The 20,247-nt window shown below is 44.4% G+C and overlaps 1 protein-coding gene across 1 annotated transcript in view; it reads left to right on the forward strand.

Annotated features, from left to right (window-relative positions):
- Positions 1–20,247, forward strand: part of MYO5A (myosin VA) — a 101,966-nt gene that overhangs the window by 2,459 nt on the left and 79,260 nt on the right. The window contains exons 2-3 of the mRNA XM_068695253.1: positions 17,499–17,609; positions 19,091–19,262. Coding sequence (XP_068551354.1) covers positions 17,499–17,609; positions 19,091–19,262 — 283 coding nt within the window. The remainder of the gene's footprint in view (positions 1–17,498; positions 17,610–19,090; positions 19,263–20,247) is intronic.

Genomic DNA, 20,247 nt, shown 5'->3' on the forward strand with positions numbered 1-20,247 from the left:
GTGTTTTGTGCTCCTGAGCTATGTTTCACTTGTCCTGTTGAGAAGCTGTCAATGGGAGATCAGTAGTCCTACTGTAAGGTAATTTTTGAAAGTTATGGTTCTTTGACTTTGGATACAAACTGAGTAGAATTGGGGTGTGCTTCATGAGTAATTGTAGCCCCACTGAACAGTACTCAGATGTAAGTGATCAGCGTTTCATAGCTGTTGACCAACAGCAGATAGGTATCTGCTTGGGCTGACCCATGAATATCTGTAGGGACCATCTGGGACATGCGTTGGCTTTTGTCTGCCTTCCTTGGAAAATAAGAGCAAGTGAGAGTGCTTTGCCCAGCCCTGGGCCTCATCTGACTCCTCTGCCCTGGCCGCACCACCAGTTGCAGTGACAGACTTCATGGTCTTGCGCTCAGGTTTGTGCGAAACCATCCTCGGCACGTGCTCATTACCTGCACACTGAAGTTAAAACAGATCAGGCACTGTGTTCGTGCCTCCGCTTTTCAGATTGGAATGGAGATTCAGCATCGTGAAGTCGTTTTTGTTCTCCATTTTCTTCCTTTTCTCCCCTGGTTTGAGCTGTTCCTGCTTTATGCTGTGTTCTCCTACAGCATGTTGCTTTGCCCTCTTAGGGGGATGTCGGTGTCGGTTTTGTATGGCTGGGTTCAGCATATTTATTTATTTTTCAACTCATTTGTTCATTTCATCCTTGCTGTTACCAATACTTCCTTCCCTTTCCAGCATCTTGCAGGCTGGGGCAGCTGGCTGGTCCGGTTGTGGTTAAAGGGGGCAGAAACGGAGCACTAAGGGAAGCCCTAACCAGTTCTCACTGCAGGCCGGCAGCCTGGGCAAGCTGAACTCAGTGGCCAGCCTTCAGTTCTGGTGCTCTGTCCTGGAAACGGTGCAGGCTGGGGGTTTACAGCGTTACACTGACTTAGGGAAGTGTCGGAGGGAACTGCACAGGACAAAAAGCCGCTTGTGCAGTTCCCAGTGTCGCAAGAAGCCTGCTGGGGCTTTACCGGCACTGTCTGCGAGCAGCTGCCTCAGTCCTGAAGGCAGGGCCTTGAAGTGTTTGGAGCTGGCTCCCTCGCACCGTGCTCGCTCCTCGGCAGTGGGCCCGCCTGCAGGCAGCTTCTCAGCGGGGTGCTCCTTGCCTGGGTGTAACGCTTTGTGCGCGGTGAGCCTGGTGTAGAAATCAGAGGTACTGGGCAGCAGTCGCATCTGTAAGTGGTGGTGGGCTCTCATGGGGTATTTGCTACTCTGTCTCTGCCTCTGGTCTTTGAAAACTAACACAGCAGCAGCGGGGATATTTCAGGCGCCTTTCTGCTTTGGGGACCTGCCCTGCTGCTGGAGTAAAAGTGGTGGAAACGGAGGGTCACAGCTGTGTGCAGCAGCTCTGCTCCCCTTGCCCGTAAGCAGAAGGCGCTGGATTATGTAATTACCCAGCTGTCTAACGATGCTTGCTTTAGCCTGAGCTTGATGTTTTGGTACGTTTTTGTAAATAAATAAATAAATAAAATCCTGTGGTCAGACACCAGCCACAGGGAAACTGAAAAAACCCTTAGTTTTTCACCAACACTTCTGTGATACATCAGCAATTTATCATTCTTGGTACAAGAAGCGTGAGCCTTGGGAGGCAGAACTGGTGAGGGTCAGAGCCTGAGCCAGTTCCACTGCAGGGGGCCGGGGAGTGGGGCGTCCCACGTCCCCTGGCCCACAGCGTGCTTGGGGACACACGGTGTCACCCTCAGCACAGGGCCATGGTCAGGTGGCTCCAGGCTACTCGTGAAAGCTTCTGTCGGTCCGCAGGTGGTTTTTGGGAGGGTGCATCCCATGGGCCTAATGCAGCACTGAAAGTGGAGCATCACTGGGAGATGGTTTTGGGGGAGAGGAGACACAACCTTAAACTCAAAATAATAGATATGTCTTTTGGTACAGACCTTACCTTGAAAGCTCTGTGAATTTTCTTTGTTGCATATAAGAAGAATTATGAAGCTCCCATTTGTAACAATTGGTCATTTACTTAATTCTCCAAGTCTCGTGTTAAAACATTTACTTTCTAAGATTAGTGGATTATGTGGGGTCCCCTGCAAATTTGTCAGCAGTCCTTGCACAGTAGCAATGTCTGTGCATTGAGCTGCCACTGGTTATTTGCTGTCTGTTTCTACTGCCTTGATTTTATAACATGTGCCAGATGGCTTAGGTAATGGATTCCTATTATTTGTTAGATAAATAAATGATCAGATAAAGTGCTGTTGAGCTCCTGCTGTGTGCGGAGCTGTGCAGCCACCACCCTTACCTTTGGGCGAGGCACTGCGCTCCCGGTGGAGGTGGAAGGGCCAGCAGGTGGGTGGCAGGATCTCCTCCTGGGGCCTTCGGTAGCCCGATCCTTCCCACGTGCTTCAGCACCAAAACCACTTCTCTCACTTGACTGAGGCTCATCGTTTCATCTCTGTAGAGTTAAAGAAAGCATTTTGCTGTTGAAAGTTGCTGATGGAACTGGCTGAAGTGGAGGACGCCACAGAAGCTTCCAGTGACACAAGATCTGTTTTCGGATGGTCCGTTCTTAATGGGATTAGGAAGGAAAGCAAGAAGTGACAGTAAAACCAGGTGGTGTCGCTGCCGGGGGGCAGAGCCGAGCGCAGCAGGCAGCCTGCTGGCCGTGGGCAGCTCGGGGGCACTGCCCCTGCCTCTGGCCGGCCTCCACAGCAGGCCGCGGGGAAGCCAGCCCTGTGGTGCGTGCTGAGGGCTCCCTTTCCATTCCGATTTCATTACCTGAACACCCCGAACATGCACTAAACGAACCTTAAAAGAACTGATGGGAGGATCAGGTTATTCCCGAGCCTTGACACCTGTGTGTGTGCAGGAGCACGCGCCCGGGCGCTCCTTGTTTGCAGTTCTGATTTGTGTGCTTGGAGGGGCAGAGGTTATCTGCGGGCTATCAGGTGCTCAGTGCAGCACAGCCGTGCTCACTGCTGCGTGCAGCGCGCCGGGCTCTGGCCGAAGCACGGCCACGGCTGGGAGCGGGGCCAGGAGGCAGCGCTGCTGCTGCCAGCTGGGTAGAGCAGCACCGAGCCATCGGGACGGGTCAGAGCAGTGCTGTCATCTCCTGCCCATCTTCCCTGCTGCTGAAGTAGCAAGGAAGGAATTCATATTTCCCCTTAGTAATCGCTGGTTCTTGTTGCAGCAAATAGTTTGGGGCCAGAATAAACCTGTGTTTCTTGGAAATGTCCTTCATGTCTTCGGCTTTCTCCTCTTCCATCAGACTGTTCTTTCGCTGAAGTTTTAGTCGTAGCCCATAGTCTGACTCATGACACACCACAACAGATGCGTGTTTTTCATGGAATCGTGGTTGGGAAAGACCTCCACGATCAGCTAGGCCAACCTTTACATTCCAGTCCAGCTGGTTTTGTCTTGGGGGATGATGCCTCTAAGGGTTTGGTTAGCTTAAATTTGTCTAAAAACTGTTAAACAAGTAGGAATGCACCTAAAGGATGTGGGAGACAGAATTCAAGCTGCGCTGAACTCTGTGGACAGCCATTTTTTGCTTTACTTCCGAGCTGCACCCAGAACGGAGAGCTGCACAAGGGGGCTGCTTCGGCCTCGATCGCTGGTGCCAGTAGTGAGGCTTTTAGGGCTGTGGGCAGAGAGCAGCACTTCCATGCCCATGCCGAGCTCTGTGCTAGCCTTGCTTAGGACTGCATCATTTCCCCATGTTCCCAGAAGTGCTTGGCTGTGCTTAACTGTGATCCTGCAAAGATTTATCTTCATCCAGTGTGAGTAATCCTGTTGCTTAATTTTATGCTTTGAAATCAAGCATGTAAATCTGCAAGACTGAGGCTTTGACCTTCTATTTCCTCTTACAGCAGAGAAATATTTTTGCTGTCATACACCTGCCCAGAATAATCTGTGCAGGAAAACAAATGAAAAACTATCCTTGGGATACTTCCTTCTCAAGTTCTTGGTGCTCAGCTCTGTGTATGCAGAGTTGCAGTAAGTTAGAACCTGTCTACTTAAACCTAAATTCAGTATTTAATGGCAAGAGGACGTTTTCAGGAGGAGCTTCTTTCCCAGTGCCGCACCATCCTGGCGAGTCTGAGTCCGCTCACCCTGAGCACAGCCCCCTTCCTCACCTTGCTGCAGGCAGCAGCCCGACGGGATAACCTGAGCTACCCAGTGCTGTGTAAATGCAAAAACCTTCGGGGTTACCGAGCTGATCATCTTGATTTGGGCGTCTTACTGTTCCTGGCCACTCCTAACCCCCTCCTTTTCTGGCACGATGCAACTTCTTTGCAACCTGCTGTCAGTTAGGCACAGTATTTAGTAGTTTTATTTCTGTATGTTTGGCTCTTTTTATTTGCAAGTAAATTATAAAATAGAGATCAGCACTGGCCGAAAGGTTGGAAAAGGAAAAAGAGGTAAGTACTTGGTGTGATGGCATCAGAGGAGGCCCCTGCTTGCTGGAGCGTGCATTAAGCAGCCGGAAAGTAAAGGCAGGAAGCTTTGGGCACACCGATGAGTTTAGGGCTTCACTCCTGCTGGATGCCTGTGGGTTGCACATCCTGACCCAACTGTTAATGGGAGTATCTGTGAATTTTAATGCAAACTCTGAAGAAAGTGAAAGTGGATTACTTATATGAGCAGACATCTTCTGTCTTTACACCATCTGTTTTCCTTAGTGGCCTGGATTTAATTTCTTTGTCCCGTTAGTCTGGGACACTAGCAAGCATTGTCACAGCTCCCTTTCAGTAACAGTGCCACGGAGGTACTCAGGCTGGGTAAAGCTCCTTCTAGTGCTACGGGACAGGGAGATCCAAAAGCAAATAACCAGATACATCAGTGAAAGGTCTGAGGGAGCGGTGTCACGACTGAGCTGGCAGATGAGCAGCGAGAATCGCTCACAGGTGCCTTTAATGTCTGCTGCAAAGTCCGGTCCCACTGCTTCATCTCCTTTTTTCTTGAGCGTGTGGAAAGCAGCACCCGTTCCTATTGCTGAGGCTTGCCCGCCTCGCCTGCTGCCGGGCCGAAGGGCTGCGGCGTGAGGAGCCGCTGCAGGCACCGCGGAGCTGCTGGCGAAGCTGTGGCCGCGGGCTGAGCGGCGTGGGGGCGGCCGCCCCACTCTCAGGCTGCTGTGATCACATCTTCGCTTTTGCCTTCTGACCCAGCTCCAGGTAAGGCTGTCAGGCTAATTCACATCAAATAACAGATGCCACCGGTAATTAACAGGATAATTGGCTTGGTGCATTGACTTAGTTCTTAGGAGACAATGGAGATGGTTGAAAGCAGACTCTTCTGGGCTGCTTTTGCTTTCGTTTGATGAGAGTCCCGTTTTTAAAATTAAACACAAAGAGCTCCGGGTCTGTCCGTGCAGTAGCAAACACAGCAGAAAGTCCGACTTGTGCCGTGTCGTGTAAAGTTTCATAGGGTTGCTCCGTGGTTAGATGCAAGCTGCATGCTTCTAGCCTGGTTCTAAATATAGAAGAACAGATACTTATTTGAGAGATTCACATGCCCATATGGTCTCCCTTGTAAATGGGTATGAAAAATGATGAAGTCTTGCTGCAGTTATTAGCAGCGTCTTTGAATTCTTCTGTTTGATTATCCCAAGCCAACAGAATTTAGCTGTTGCATAGTGGTTTATAGGAGGACACTCTTGCTCTTTGTAGAGCTGGAGAAAGAAACTAAAATATTATGAGTCGGTCTAACAATGGGGGAATTCATGGCCCCACCACAGCTTGTCACACGTTGCTCTCTGCAGGCTCTGTGGGTTATTCATACATATCTTTAAAGCAGATGACCTCAGTTGTTTTGCCGAGGGAACCAGCGAGAGATTCCCAAGTTGCCTCATGAGTTAGCGTACACCAGTAAAGGAGAGATGGAAATCTTTTCCATGGAGGTTAAGCCTGTTTTGCCTGGAAAGGAAACACCAACTGCCTGGAGAAGTGCTGAAAATCTGTGTTATGAGAGATCTGGGATGGAAATAGATGGATTAGACTACATGTATGTCAAAGTAAGTAGAACGTGTTTGGTTGTTTTCTTGGTTTTAGTGTAGGCGAAGGCCGTTGAGCCAAGCATATAACAGCTTATTAACATAATAGCTTATTAATAAAGGTTTAAATTCAATAGAATATTGGCTTACATATATGGAAGACTTTTTTTCAAATATTCCAGACAGTGGTTTGATTGTTTAGGACATTGTTGGAAGAACTTATCTGTGGAGAAGCATTCGCGGTTGCTAGCGGGTGATGTCAGGGTGGGTCCCTTCATTCTGGTAATCATGTGCTGGAAATACAAAGGCAACATAAACTTTTTGCAAGCAGTCGAATACACAGCACTCGCAGAGAAGAGGAGCAGAATAGTTTTTGTAAAACTAAACATGGTGCAGAAACTCCAGTGAAGGTGAAGGGTGTTGGTCTCGGTGCCCTTACCGACGTGGAGCTGTTCCCAGTCCCTCGTGCGGGTGGAGGTTAGAGCTGCTCTGCGGGGCTGCCACAGCTCACTGGAGCCCTTCTGGTTGGGGTGGCAGGGGCAGGTGCCATGCTTCCCTCCCAAGCACTGCTCAGGGTGGTGCTGCAGCCACTGACCCCGCTTCTGCAGCTTCCCCCAGCTCTCGCGAGGGGCGCCTGGTGGATGCATCTCTGCCTGCGGGCTTTGCGTTGAGATTTGTGGGGTTGCTTGCACCGTTTGTAGCTTTCTTGCTTGTGGATGTGCTGTCAGCCTCCCACAAGAAAATGGAGAGGCAGAATACTGCTTCGTGGAGTGCCTCGCTGGTGGCAGGGTGCTGTTATGGTGTCGCAGCAAGGCGTAGACTTGGCCTTATACTGGCAGAATCAAGCTTTGGGTTAGCTGAGTAAAACTGGCTTTCCCTGAATAAATTGGGCAAAAGCACTAAAAGCTCTGTTTTCATACACTTGCCTCTCAGCCTGGTGCTTCTGTATAGTTGTAACGAAAAATTACCAGTTACAGACTAACAGTGTGGTGGTTTGCAGTTCTGGATTTTTATAACGCCCAGCAGGTATTTACTGTTAATGGGACTCTTCTCAAGCAAAAAGCAGAAGGAGGTCTGTTTGGACTTGATCCCAATGTTCCAGAAAGATGCTCAGGAAAGTACACCTTTACCCACTATCGAAGTCTATACCAAACATCTTTCCTTCCATTTTTAAGTTATTAACTTTTAAAGTTTTCACAGTTAATCAGCAATTGTCCATACTCCGGATGTTTTACAGATACCAGAAAATTCATACAGATACCAGAAAATCCATCCTTACGTCACCTCTGCCAGTTAGGTGATCAGCTGTGGCTCCTCTGCTCTTTTTCTCAATAACTTCTTCTGTCAAACTCCAGCACCGTAGCACAGCACGGCTCAGTGCATCTGCCTGCTCAATGCAAGCCTTTGTTTTTCCTTCCTGTCTAAGGGAGTGTTAGATACACCAAATAATCTCATCGCAGAGATGCAGATGGCTCTCTGCTGAAGCACTGCCACAGAGACAAAAGACAACGCTTCCTCTTTCAGCGCATATGAACCCAAAATGAACAGCCAGCTGCAGCCAGTGCTGGGAGCCGCTTCTTCCCCGAAGCAAAACTTGGGCTGCTCAGTGTGTTGCAAGAAATGACTCGCTTATCCTGCCTGCTGTAGGTGGGGTTTCCAGAAGCTTTTGGGAAAGTAATTTAAAAACGCTTCTTTAAGATATTAAATCCATTTAAGAAGTTGAGAAATGGAAATCAACGTTATGTCACATGACATCAACATATAAAAATATGTGAGAAACATGAGGGTCTTTCATGGTCTGGAAGTAGTATTTATGTCAGCAATAGTTAGTTATGCTGTGAAGTCTGTATTGTGACTTGCATTCTCTTAGTATTAAAACAAAAGCCTTATTCAGGCATTCATAAATTTAGTCATGACATGGTGAATGATTTTTCTGTGTATTCTTTAAGTATTGGCTTTTTTTTTTTTTTTTAAGTTGGAGTGTTTTAGTAATATACCCACAACACTCAGTGAAAGCAGATGAAATCATACATCCTTTTCCTAATATTAGTTCTTCAATGCAACACATTTTATGAGCTTAATATTCAGGGGATGGCTGCAGTTTTTCATTTGCCCTTAGTTTCTTGTGGCCACTATTCTACAATGGTTGTAACATGTTTTTCAGGTTGGATGAATGAGGAGGTATTTTAGGGCAGACTTGTAATTAACTTCTTTCTGAAATCACTAGAATACTGGCACTGTTTGGCCTTCATTTTGACATATGGGGTGAAATGCAATATCCCGTATACCTCTTTATGTGGATTAGAACCAAAGCTAAGTTTTACATGTGTCAGAACTCAGGGTAGTTTTCTGTTGCTTAGTCTGGGATGGGCGTTACACTTCTGCTCAATGTTTTTGCTAATTTTATTGTGTTTATTTAAAAAGTTCATTTTCTCTTTGTGTCTCAAGCAATGACTGAAGCACTCACGGTTTCGATCTAGCTGTAGGTGCTGACTTTTCTGAGCCAGATCTAGGAATCAAAACTGTTTCAAATGCAACATTTTCTTAAACATTGACTTAATTTGCTTTTAGGCCTGGCTTATATGACAGCACACATTTCTTAAGGAGCATGCTAAGTTCAAGGCAGGAGCCGTAGAGCAGCGAGGAAGGCAGGAAGGCAGTGAGGAAGGCAGGAAGGCAGTGAGGAAGGCAGAACACTGTGCCTGCACCGAGCTTCCAGCCTGCCCGCCAGGCTGGCAACTCTGCCAGCCTCCCCAGGCACTCAGACGCGTTTTATCTTCATGTAGCTGCTGATACAGCCTTAGTTAAGCCCAGTCAGAAACATGGTCGGAGTCATAATGTCCCGAAGCAGCACTGCATGTGACTTCCCTTAGATGTGCAGTGGGTTTCAGCTGTGTGCACTACGGGCATCGCATGCGGAATAATTCACAGAATAACAGATTTTAGCAGCAGCTGGCTGGAGATGGCTCTCGTGGAGGGCCCCAGAACCAGGTGTGGAAGGGGAGCTGCGAAATGGAACAGGAGCTGCCAAAGGCCGATACTGCAAGCAGCGCCTTAGAGCGTTGTTCAAATGGGCAACAGTTTGATGGATAAAATATTGTATGGGATGATAATGGCTGATTACAGACCAAATCTGTCTCTTTCTGAGACATTTTAAAGAGAAGGTCAAGTACAGTCAACATAAAATGTACAAAGTCATGTTTCTAAAGAAAATTTACGTGAAGTTCATTCTGTGGGTGTTAACTCTTCAAATCCTATTTTTCAGGGTCATATCAAGTCTAACCCAGAAATGTAACTCTTCTTTGATAGGTTTGATAGTACAAAGTAAGATGCTAGGTTTTCTGGCTTTGATGTCACTCCCAGTGTGCGGATTTCCACGGGGATCACTTTCTCTGAATTTCAGTAGAAAGGTTACTAATAATTTTAGTATTTAAAGAAATGGAAAAAGAAATTCTGTTTGCTGACCAGATTTGCCTGTAGCAGCATGTATATATACGCTGCATTTGGGATTTAGCTTTTTTTTTTTTTTATGTATATATCACTTCAAAGTAAAGTGAAGTTTCCCATCAGTGTAAGTCCGTGGATGTTTTCCCGATGGCCAAGGACAACTAGTTGTAATTCGTGCCACAGCAGTTCTTTGTAGGATGCTGGTAGGCCCCGAGACCTCAGCCGTCCTCTGAACACCACCCTGCTCCCGTGGTACTGCTCGCTGGGCCTGCGCTGGGCCATGCTGCTGCCTGCAGGCACCCCTGGGCTCGCCCGCCTGCTGGGCCGCTCAGAGGGGTTAGCAGCCTGCTACGGCAGCAGTTGCACCCCAGCCTAGGCTGATCCCTGGCTTTTGTTAGCACTTATTGCTGTAGCTGGCCATTGATGGCTGCAGGTTGCGGGGGCACTCATCCCTCAGAGGCAGCGGCCACAGGCTCGGCCGGCACTGCCCCTTGTCTCCTCTCCTCCGCCTGAACGCCATCAGAGTCGCTGCGTGGCCGAGGCTGCTGGCTGGCGGTGGCTGTGAGGAGCAGAGGGAGGTGCGGGCAGAGGTGCTGCGCCTGTACGTGCAGCCACGGGTACGTTTTCAGTCAGGTTTCACCTGGAGCAACCTGAGGAGAGCCTGCCTGGCTGGTTAGCTCTGCAGAGAGGTGCACCACGCTGCCGGGCTCGGTTTACTTGCTCCAACTGTTAGGTTATTTTTTCTTAAATTCATCTCTGCAGTGACAGTGATAGTTAAAAATAAATGTACGACTTCCAGCTCTGGAGACCTCTTGTATTTATTGGTTTCATGGCTACACTGCTCAGCTCTCGTGAGCTTACTCGTCATTTGCAGTTCTTCGTGCAAATGAAGAGAACCCCTTACAACCCCTTAGAGCCCCTGACTTTCTGTGGCAGGCTTCTGCTCCTCAGTGGAGACGGCAGTACTCAGGCCTTGTCTGTGTTAGTTGCGTTCCAGTGTGAAGCTGTGTGAACTTTCAGGTAGCAGTACCAGAGCTCCCCTCAGCACTTCAGAATTTTGGTGCCCCTTGAGGTCTGTCTCCACGCTTGTCCCTTAACAGCATTGATTTAACTCTGAGCCCTGGTTAAATGACTAAAGCATTTGGTGGCGTTATTTGTTGTTGTTCGTGACTCGTCTCCTGCTGGTTTATCTAAGGGTAAGTTTGGATATCACTGCCCGCGCCCATGTCAAGAGTCGCGCTTGGTGAGGTGTCTGTGGGCCCTCGGGCCTGCCCTCTGCCATCCTGGTCCCCAGGTCCCCTGTTCTCCCGTGGCTCTGTGTGTTGTCTTTCTGTCCCCTTCTGGTTCTGCTTATGTAAGCGCTGAAGATGTTGCTGATCCACGAAGCTCAGTGGAAGCTCTATCTAAGAGTATTTCAAGGTATCAGCACAATCGTTCTGAGGAAGGCTTCAGGCTACTGCAGTTCAAAGATGCATTTTCTCACAATTCTGCATCTTTAAATTGGTCTTAAAATGTTTTATGTTGCTGTTTGTAGAAGAAGCTGCTGGTCTGAATGATTCTTCTGGACAACTGAATTTACCAATTTAGCAGTCTGTGGTTATATGAAAGGCTCTTTTATACTAAATGTTGTAAACAAGCTGCACGATAAGGTACAAATGAGACTTGACCATCTGATTCATTTAATTTATGGGTCTTGTAAGGATATAGCAGCAAAGTCCAATAAACTATATAATTAATAAAGTCTAAGAACTCTCTTTATTTGTTATTATCATAATAACTAAGCACAGTGTGAGGGTAGTGAGGTTTGAGAGAGAGGTGCTGGTTTTCCAGCGTTAAGGCAGCGAAGAGGCAGCAGGGCTGCCTGTTTTCCTGGCAAGCCTAGGGAGGGAACTGCAGAAGCTGCAGGCAGAAGTGTTCAGCCGAGTTCTCTTTCTTAAACCCTTCACAAAATGCAAAGTACATTTTAGGTGCAAAAGAAAATCGATTGGATATTCAAAGTACCTGCAGAGTTCAGCGGGTCTAAGGAATAGCAGTTCTTAATAATAGCTGAAAAGTTTGGGGAACATGGGGATTGAAATTTCTCTTCCTATGAGTCAGAGATTTATGCAATATCTTTGGGCTTTTAATCTTCCTATTAGAAAAACAACTTATGTGAGATTGTTTGTCTGATAAAGCATGAATACAAATTGTCACAGATGCTCACCCCACTATATATCATATTAATACCTTCTCAAATTAATTCTTTATAAATATCAGGTCTTAAACTGTACAAGAGGTATATAAATGGCTGTTGCTGAGCAACGAGCCAGAGAATACACTCCATTCCAAAAGAATGCTACTGTTACAAAGATCAATAATTTCTGGTTTGATTTTTTTGCAAAGTTAGTTATGCTCTTTCCCTCAGGTCACAACAAGAATTTAGCTGAGTTTCTGAGAGCAGCCTGCTTGTCGTTTAAGCAATGTCTTTGGCTACTTTCTGATCCTTCCTGGTTACTTGCCGTTTTTATAAAAGGAGAGTAAATCTTGTCTTTCTTTTCAAACTGCAACCAGCAGCAACGTTTGTTCCAGGGAATGCAGTGCTTCCTTGGGACTGTCTCCACCTGGGCGGACTGACAGAAATTGGACTGACTTCAGCACTGGCAGAACTGGGACCTGCTGCTGCCTCTTGTGTTACAATCAGGATCTCTGGATGGGATTCAGGCTGGTCAAGTTCAGGCTTGTGCTTAAGCTCACCTGGATGTGCATCTGCCTGTATTATCCTGTATTATTAGCACAAAAGATGAAGCTTTCCTGTTTTAAGTTTTTCTAGGCTCAGAGTTACCATCAGTGGTGGTGGCATTGTGAGAAGAGGCTGAGACAATATAAGCTGAAAGCAAATTATTCCAGTAGCATCAAATCATGTTTTCAGAGCAATCCTAGCCAAGGAAATCACACAGCTGAGGAGATCCTTTTCTAACAAGTGAGCGGTTTTCATAGATAAGTTGAACCATTTCGCATGATTTTTCCCAGGTTTGTACTCTGGCTTGTAGTTATGCGGCACTAACAAGCAGTTTTCCTTTTTCAATCATAATAATGCAGACTGTTCTCTCCAGGTGGCCATGTTCAGAGTCAGTAACAGGTTCACACTGAATGATTTTGGTCAAATTTTGACCTTGGCCAGCTGTTGCTGTTCTGTCAGCTGCTTCAGCTAGTGCCGCCAAAATTGACGGTCTGTCTTTGATCCAGGCATTAACGAACTGCTTTATCACTATGCAAAAATAAGGTCATTTTTGAAGGAGAGAGAGGCAGTGTCTGTCATAAGGTTTTCTTGATTAACACCTGAAAGACTGTGGGTTTTGAGGCTGTCTGTAAGTGAATAACTAGGTTGTCTTTGCTAAAGTGCAAGTCATATGAGCTCACATGTACGGGCAGGTCTTGCCAAGAACCTAGGGACAGCTTTGTTGAGTTGATTTTTCTGTTTTTTTTGTTTGTTTGTTTGTTTGTTTTTGTTAGGATATGGATTGTTTGTGAACTCTTTCAGTCCATATCAAAAGAGCTGTTAAGCTGGATGAAGAGCTGTATCTCCTGCTGTAATTGTGATTAGGCAATGGAAGTGGAGAACTATTTGATGGCTGAAGCGAATGCTGAGCTGCTCACATGTCTGACTCCGTTCTGTCAGCAGTGTCAATTAGTACTTCAAGAGGTTAATATTTCAGAAGAGCAGCTTTGTGAGTCATATGGTCTCATTTGATAGATAATTGTTATAGTCTGCTGATTTCTTCATGTGATCTAAGAAGAAATCATGAGGTATGAGCGAACACTGAAATTTTCTATTATATTTTCTTATTATATGAAATTCTGGTAATACAGCAAGCTCTCTGAGCCGCCAGTGAGAAACGAAACCATCGTCCTGTCTTTTCTTTCTGCTGTGAACTCTTCTGAGCAATGACATCGCTGTCACTGAGCACTGCCCTTCCGCAGCCCGCGGTGCCCTTCCCAGAGCGCAGCCCAACAGTTCTGTACTTGGCCTGACGTGGGAGGTGATGGGGCAGTGGTGTTTCACGGCACTCTGCTGAGGCTGGAACAGAGTCTAGGCAGGAAACTGAATTTTGAAATAATTTGGTTATTTCCTTTTCATTCTGAATTCAAGGCGGTCCTGTGTGTGTGCCTTGTGTTCACTCTGAGCCCTTCCTAAGCTTGTTCAGAGAAAGCACAGCTGCATGAACGCCCAGCTGTTGGTGGATGGCCGCTGCTGACTGAATGGTAGCAGTATTTACCTGAAGTTTTGTTCACTGTCTTTCCTTGAGTCAGTCATACTGTTATCATCCCTATCAGTAGTTCAGGTGGTTTGAAATTTATATTGAAATGTTATGTAATGTAATATATTTGTAATGTAATATGTTTGGTGGCCATCATCAGGCACAATTTCAGTAAAGCTCACTTGATTCTTGCTGTAAGTTGTATTGTATTATAAATTTCAGTGCTATTTTAGGCTAGAATTTCGTCTCCTTTTTAGAAGACTGACTTGTAATTCAGCGTCTCTAGAAGTTTATCATATTTTAGTCTTATTTTCACATAGTCATAAACTTGATCTTTAAGGAAGGGTGAATATTAGACATCAAAGAGTAAGGCACTTCTCAAGAGAGCCCCTTGTTCCTGTTTCTACCAGTGACAGTTCTTTCTTTTCTGCTTAGAGTTGGATCCCATCAAAGGCTGTAAAGCAACGGGTTTTTAGCATCAACTGATTATATAAAAGATAGAATGAAAATCCGATTTTGCAAATCATTCTGCTAAATTAATGAGGTGAGAGTGTTGTGAAATGATTCAGTGCTTATAATTAGGAACATCTTTCTCTTTCCTCCCACCTGTTCTTTTTACCAGGTGCTTTCTTTGGCAGGGATTTAAGGCCAGGCAGTGATGCTACAGATGAAAAGCTGCAGCTTAGCGCTCTCAGGATGACTGTAATATCTGTGAGGTTGTGTCATGTGGAAGATTCAGCTGTCTCTAGTAACCCAGTTTCTATGGAGATCTGTTTTCTGCTTTCTCTTTTTTCTCTTCTACAGACAGTAGAAAATACACAGTTTCAGCTGAATAAATTAAAGGTGCCTGTTTCATCCTGGCATAGATCACATAATTAGAAACTGCCGTGTGACATTTGCTGCCTGAAGTTAACAAAATTTGTGTCTTACTGCTGGCTTTTTAACATCAGTAAACTTGGTACAGCCCCGAGGAAACCAGCCTGCCGGCCTTCTGGCGAGACAGCATTTAAAAGCTTTCCTCTTTCGTGTCACCTTTCCTTTGCTTTCTGTTAATTCCTGTGATGAGAGGGAAGCAGCATCCCATCACAAATACTGAAGATAAATACTGCTGCTTTAGCTGAGGAAAAACAAAAGTCATAAAAACTGAGCAAAGTGTGGTACATACACTTTTTGTCTTCAGCTGTCTCTGCTACAGTAGCATCTTCTGTGTTAAACCCAGAAACTTGCCCAGCTTATGGCAGGCTTTTGATTCTCAATTTCAAAAAAGAAGAGTTCTGCAAATAGGTGCATTTGGGTAAGTTTGGATGTATGTGTATTTAGGGAATTTTGTGTATTAGGGTATCCTGTGTTCAAAAAAACAAGTGGAAAGGAGAGGAGAGGTTTTTAGAGGAAGCAATGAAAGTAAAGTTTCAGTTCTTTATTTCATTGTTTTTCTCCTTTCACTCAGTAGAGCGAATTGGGTTACCAAAGTGCCATACTTCACTGGTACCTTTAGCTTCTGATAACTTTATATTTTCATTTATTGTGAGTTTGGTTTTCTTTTGAAAGGTTCTCATACTCACTGCTTCCAGGTGGCAGCAGCAGGAGTCGTCTCTGCAGAGCCGAGCGCAGGGCCCAGCCGCAGGCCTGCCTGTGCCTTTTGCTGCGCCCTGGCCCCTTGGCGGCTGCCCTCACGGCCAGCGACGGTGAGGTTGGTTGCAGGTCCTATCCAGCCCCCAGGGATGCTCAGATTTTGCTGGTTGCACGTTACCTAGTCACACGATGGGAATTCTTTTATTTTGCACTGGCACAATCTGGACAAGATCTCTGTGCCCGCTCTCCTTCAGGACCCCTCTAAAGTGAAGTGACTGAGTTACCTGGACACAGGAGGGAAAAGAACTGCAAACTTTTGTCAGAAAGCTGCTTGGTTTTACTCATCTGGCAGAAGGGTTCTGTTTTCTCTGCCTGGAGGTTAAAGTGGACAGAGAAGTCCCAGCTGATGTTTCAGCATGCGCCTCATGAATTGAGGCTGTGAGCTACCAGCCAAGGTTGAGCAGGACCTGAGGAGCGCAGCTCCAGCCTCCCTGCAAGTCCTGTGTCTGAGCATACCCCCGGAAAGCCCCTGGGCCTGGGCCTGGCTTCGGGGTCTTATATCCATGCAGCAGGAGCTGCAGCCCAGCTGGGGCTCTCAGGAGGGTGCATTCCTCCTGCAGCACTGGCTTCCCAGCCGGAGAAGGGAAGGATCAGCTGCTGTTGCCCTGCCTCTGGTTCTCTGCCCTTTTTCTTTGGATTCGTGCTCGAGAGTGTTTTGCAACCGGACTGCTCCTATAAAGCCAAGCAGCGTTGTTGTTTGCAAAGGTAATGGGTGTGGGGAGATCTTGGTGCTCTCCAAGCATTACAAGAGCATCTGCTGAGAAGCTTTCTTGTATTCGAAACTCCGTAGCCTTTTACTAGCGTTTCGCAAGAACTCTTTTCATATGTACCCTATTTGCATTTATGTGCAACTGTAGAAGTAATGATATGGTTTCCATACACTTTTAACTGGTTCTTGAACATGAGATAACCATTGTAACTGGCTTCACTCATTTAAGAATATGAATAATCTCAGTTTTTGAAACCAAGGTGCATGTTAGTTCTGGGTTACTTTCATGAATGAAGTTTAACTGCATCTGCCACAAAGCAGCTGAATTGTGTGGAGATGTGTAGCTGGTTTCCATTGCCTTAGCTCATGCTTGCCATGGGCTTGCTTTTGTTTTAAAATGGTAAATAATAGCCCCTTCGTGCTGTGGACAAATATGTAATGCGCAGAACCATTTGTACCATTTTCAGGACTTTATTTAAAAGTCTTTGGGAGGTTCTTCGTACTTTATCAAAAGTGAACTGGGAACTTCAGTTCACTTTCTTTCCGTTGTAAACAGTTGATGTCAGAATTGGGGGTTTACCCTTGCTGGCGTTCCTGTGGGTTCAAGGAAGAGAAATGCTTTTAGTCTGTGTGTGCGTGCAGTTAGAGTGGAATGGGCAGCGGCTCAGTGGCGGTACCTCTGTACCTAACTGTCTCTAGGGCACATTCAGTTCAGTTCACACCAAACTGACCCCCCCACGAGCCACCCTTCTTCCTGGTGACATGCCCATGACATACCAGAGGCAGGCAGGGAATCGCACAAGGTTGGCACCTGCGTTACGCTTGGAGAGCCTGACAGAGATCCAGTCCGTACCTTTGGCTCGTGTGAAAATGGTGATAACCGGAATTAGACTTTTCTTCTCTATTATTTTAGAGGCATATTCAACCAAATCCTTTCAGTTTTTTTCTTCTGGCATTCTGGAGACAATCCATTTTAAACTTGCCCTTTTTGCAACTACAAGGGAAAGTTTTTAGTACTCCATGTGAAGTAGCTTCGCATGAATTAACTCAGATATGGCAAAGTGTTCTCATAATAATAAATGTTGCTGCGTGATGTTATATTGTAAAGGCATTTAGAATCGGCTCAAAAGAGTTACTCTTAAGTGATTTTTTTAGTAGCCAGGTTTTTGACCTCTCTGAAAACACAGATGGTTTGGTGTGTAGATTTTCAGCATTTAATGTGCATCTTGGAACATTCTTGGTTCTGGGAAATGCCTTTTCCTTTCTGCGTAGGCAATAAAATTAAGCTTGTGTAGCCCTGTGTCAATAGAAAACTAATTCACCTCAGATGTGCTAATTAACTCATATCTTGCTTATAGGTTTGGCTGCTAAATGTATGCATTTAAAAACAGAAAAGGAAAAAAGGTGTTGGTATGTAATATATGTTGATGATGATTTAACTATGTTGCAGAAAGAAGTCACTAATCTTTTGCTGTTTTCTTTAATATTGCAGTATGCCAGGGTTTGGATCCCTGATCCAGAGGAAGTCTGGAAGTCAGCAGAACTTCTCAAAGATTATAAACCTGGAGATAAAGTTCTTCAGCTTCGACTTGAAGAGGGCAAGGTAGGTCTGTATGTTAAATCAGAAGCTGATTGTTCTTGCTCTTGACAAGAGATTGATGTATCTAACACAGGAAGCTATATTGTTAAACTACATCCGTATTTATATATGTGCAATTATTCTTGTCCACAGACTTTGGGGAGTAATTTATGTGTGACAGCTTATTTTTCTGTAGTTCCTGTAAATTATAATTACATAATTCCATTTTGCCTGATTTTTAAAAATAAGTAAGATTAAAACGTTGGTTTTATCCAGCTGCCTGTTACATTCAGTTACATCATTTTTTTTCTACTTACACCCTTAAAGCTCTAACTCTGGTTTGATATTCCAGTGGACTGCAAGGAGAACAGTGTTGCAGAGAAAAAAACATGACTTTTAAGTTGAACATAGTCACAGGAAGGTTAATAATGGTAGAATGGAGTGAGGATTAAGAGCATTGAAAAATAATGCTGTATACTGTGTACAGAAATGATAACATCTCTACGAAATGAGCACATCCTTGCAGTTAATGCCTGTTTATTTTTTCTTATGCTGTTTAAATGGTTATTTAATATTAATATATAATGAAAGCGATCCCTCAGGTCTTCTCATAGAAAATAAAGACCTACTGCAGTAGGTCACGCATTTGTTTTCAATTTCTTTTCTTCTTACCAGTGAGGAACTTAGATCCTACTTTCAGGTAGAGGTCTACATAGCAATTAAGTAAAATGAGCAGATTATATGTATAGAGTAGCTTATAAATAAAATATTTTACTTGAATGAATTTTAATTCTTTGACTTGCTCACATCTCATATGGCAAACTGAGCAAACCTATTCAATCTGACAAAAGTAATTTTGCACCCCCTGTATTCCAGGCCATACTTTGATGTTGCACATTTCACATTGCAAGTAATAGAATGAGGGTGTTTGCTAGTTAAGATACATTATGTTGAGACAAGAAAATGTCAGGTAAATAAAGTGTTGTTGCCTCTACAGACAGATGCAATTAAAACTCTACATTAGAGATTAATTTATATCTGTATAAATTGTAGGTTGTGTTTTTTTCAGGTTACGTTTTTCATAGTGCTCTGTCAACATTCTTGTGTCATATTAGTGTGTATGAAGCTGGCTATAGACTGATGGAAATTTATTTCCTCTGTCCCACTCAAGAGTAAAATATTAAGAAAAAATAATTAGATTTATGATATAATATTTCAGCTTATTTAATAAAAAGGTATGGCAGAAAAAGCAAGGGATTTCTTTAAGTAATAGTTTGAGAAGATGATATACCTTTATTGTTACCTATTGAATACAGAAAACCCTTTTGGAAAAAAATTAATTACGTTTTTCGATAACAGCCTGCTAACTCAAATCATCAGATAATTTAAATCTTGTTTTGTGCTTTTATAACTTGTGAATGTTTTGCTGGGAGAAAATAGTTGGAGGTATTGAATGAGGAAACCTAAACACCAGTTCTTTCAACACATTTCCGTTTGATTTTCAGGACCTAGAATATTGCCTTGATCCGAAGACCAAGGAACTCCCGCCCTTGCGAAACCCTGACATACTTGTTGGTGAAAATGACCTCACAGCACTCAGTTATCTCCATGAACCTGCTGTTTTACACAACCTCAAAGTTCGATTTATAGACTCTAAGCTCATTTATACCTATTGTGGCAAGTACTGTCTTTTTATACTATAATCTTCACACTGAATGCACTAGACAGGAGAAGTTGATTATTGATATATGTGCTTTTAACTTAATGGTAAGGCATGTTGGGCTATTCCTCTGAAAGTCCCTGTGTTTGTGGTCACTAAGTGCATCAAGTCAGCTTGAAAGTATTAAGGCTCAGAGAAAATTGACTTCACTTTATGGCCCTCTAGCTTCCCAATGGACTCTGTTTATAAAATGTGTATTCAGCAATCTTAGCTTGCCCATTGTTCCCTAATCATTGTTCCCCTTAGGCATGCTTAGGTCGGCGCTGGCTGGAGGGGAGCTTCACACGCTGCAGATGTAGGAGGTCAGCCTGGCTGTTTGATGGATTTATTGCTTCCTCCCTTTGATTGCCTCCATCTGTATTGAGCACCTGTTTCTATGTGCAGAAGATACCCGTTTATTTTCCTTTTCATGTTTTCCAGTCAGTGGAACTATGCAAGTGAATTTGTAACAGTGCACGAGCCAATGCTTCTCTGTTCAGAATCATGAACAATGTTGGTTTTCAAAATCCCATTTAACTCACAGTAGAGGTTACCTGATGCTGTAATTACCTGTGATATTTTCAGGTAGCCAAAGTGGGGAGAAGTTACTTAATGATCATTTCATCATAGGTACAAAATTACAGCTGTGTTGTCTGTTTTAAGGACACTTTTTGAAGTATTTCAAGCTTAAGGTTTAGATTTCATGCTTCTGGGCTCATTTCTGTGTGCACATGTGTTTCTTTTAAATTGTAGTGTTTAGTCAGAACACGTTTTGAACTTTTCATATAACCTTTCAATATATAAAATCTGTTATTTTATCGACCATTTCTTAATTTATCTTTATTTTGGATATTGTGCTAATGCTTAAGGAACAGTTTAAGTCATTAGATTTTTTTTTTTTTTTTACATTTAAGCTTAGTAAAACAAAACATAATATAATGATGTGATTACTGGAAACCAGAT

This window comes from Anas acuta, chromosome 12 (genome assembly GCF_963932015.1).
Source record: "Anas acuta chromosome 12, bAnaAcu1.1, whole genome shotgun sequence".
NCBI lineage: Eukaryota > Metazoa > Chordata > Aves > Anseriformes > Anatidae > Anas > Anas acuta.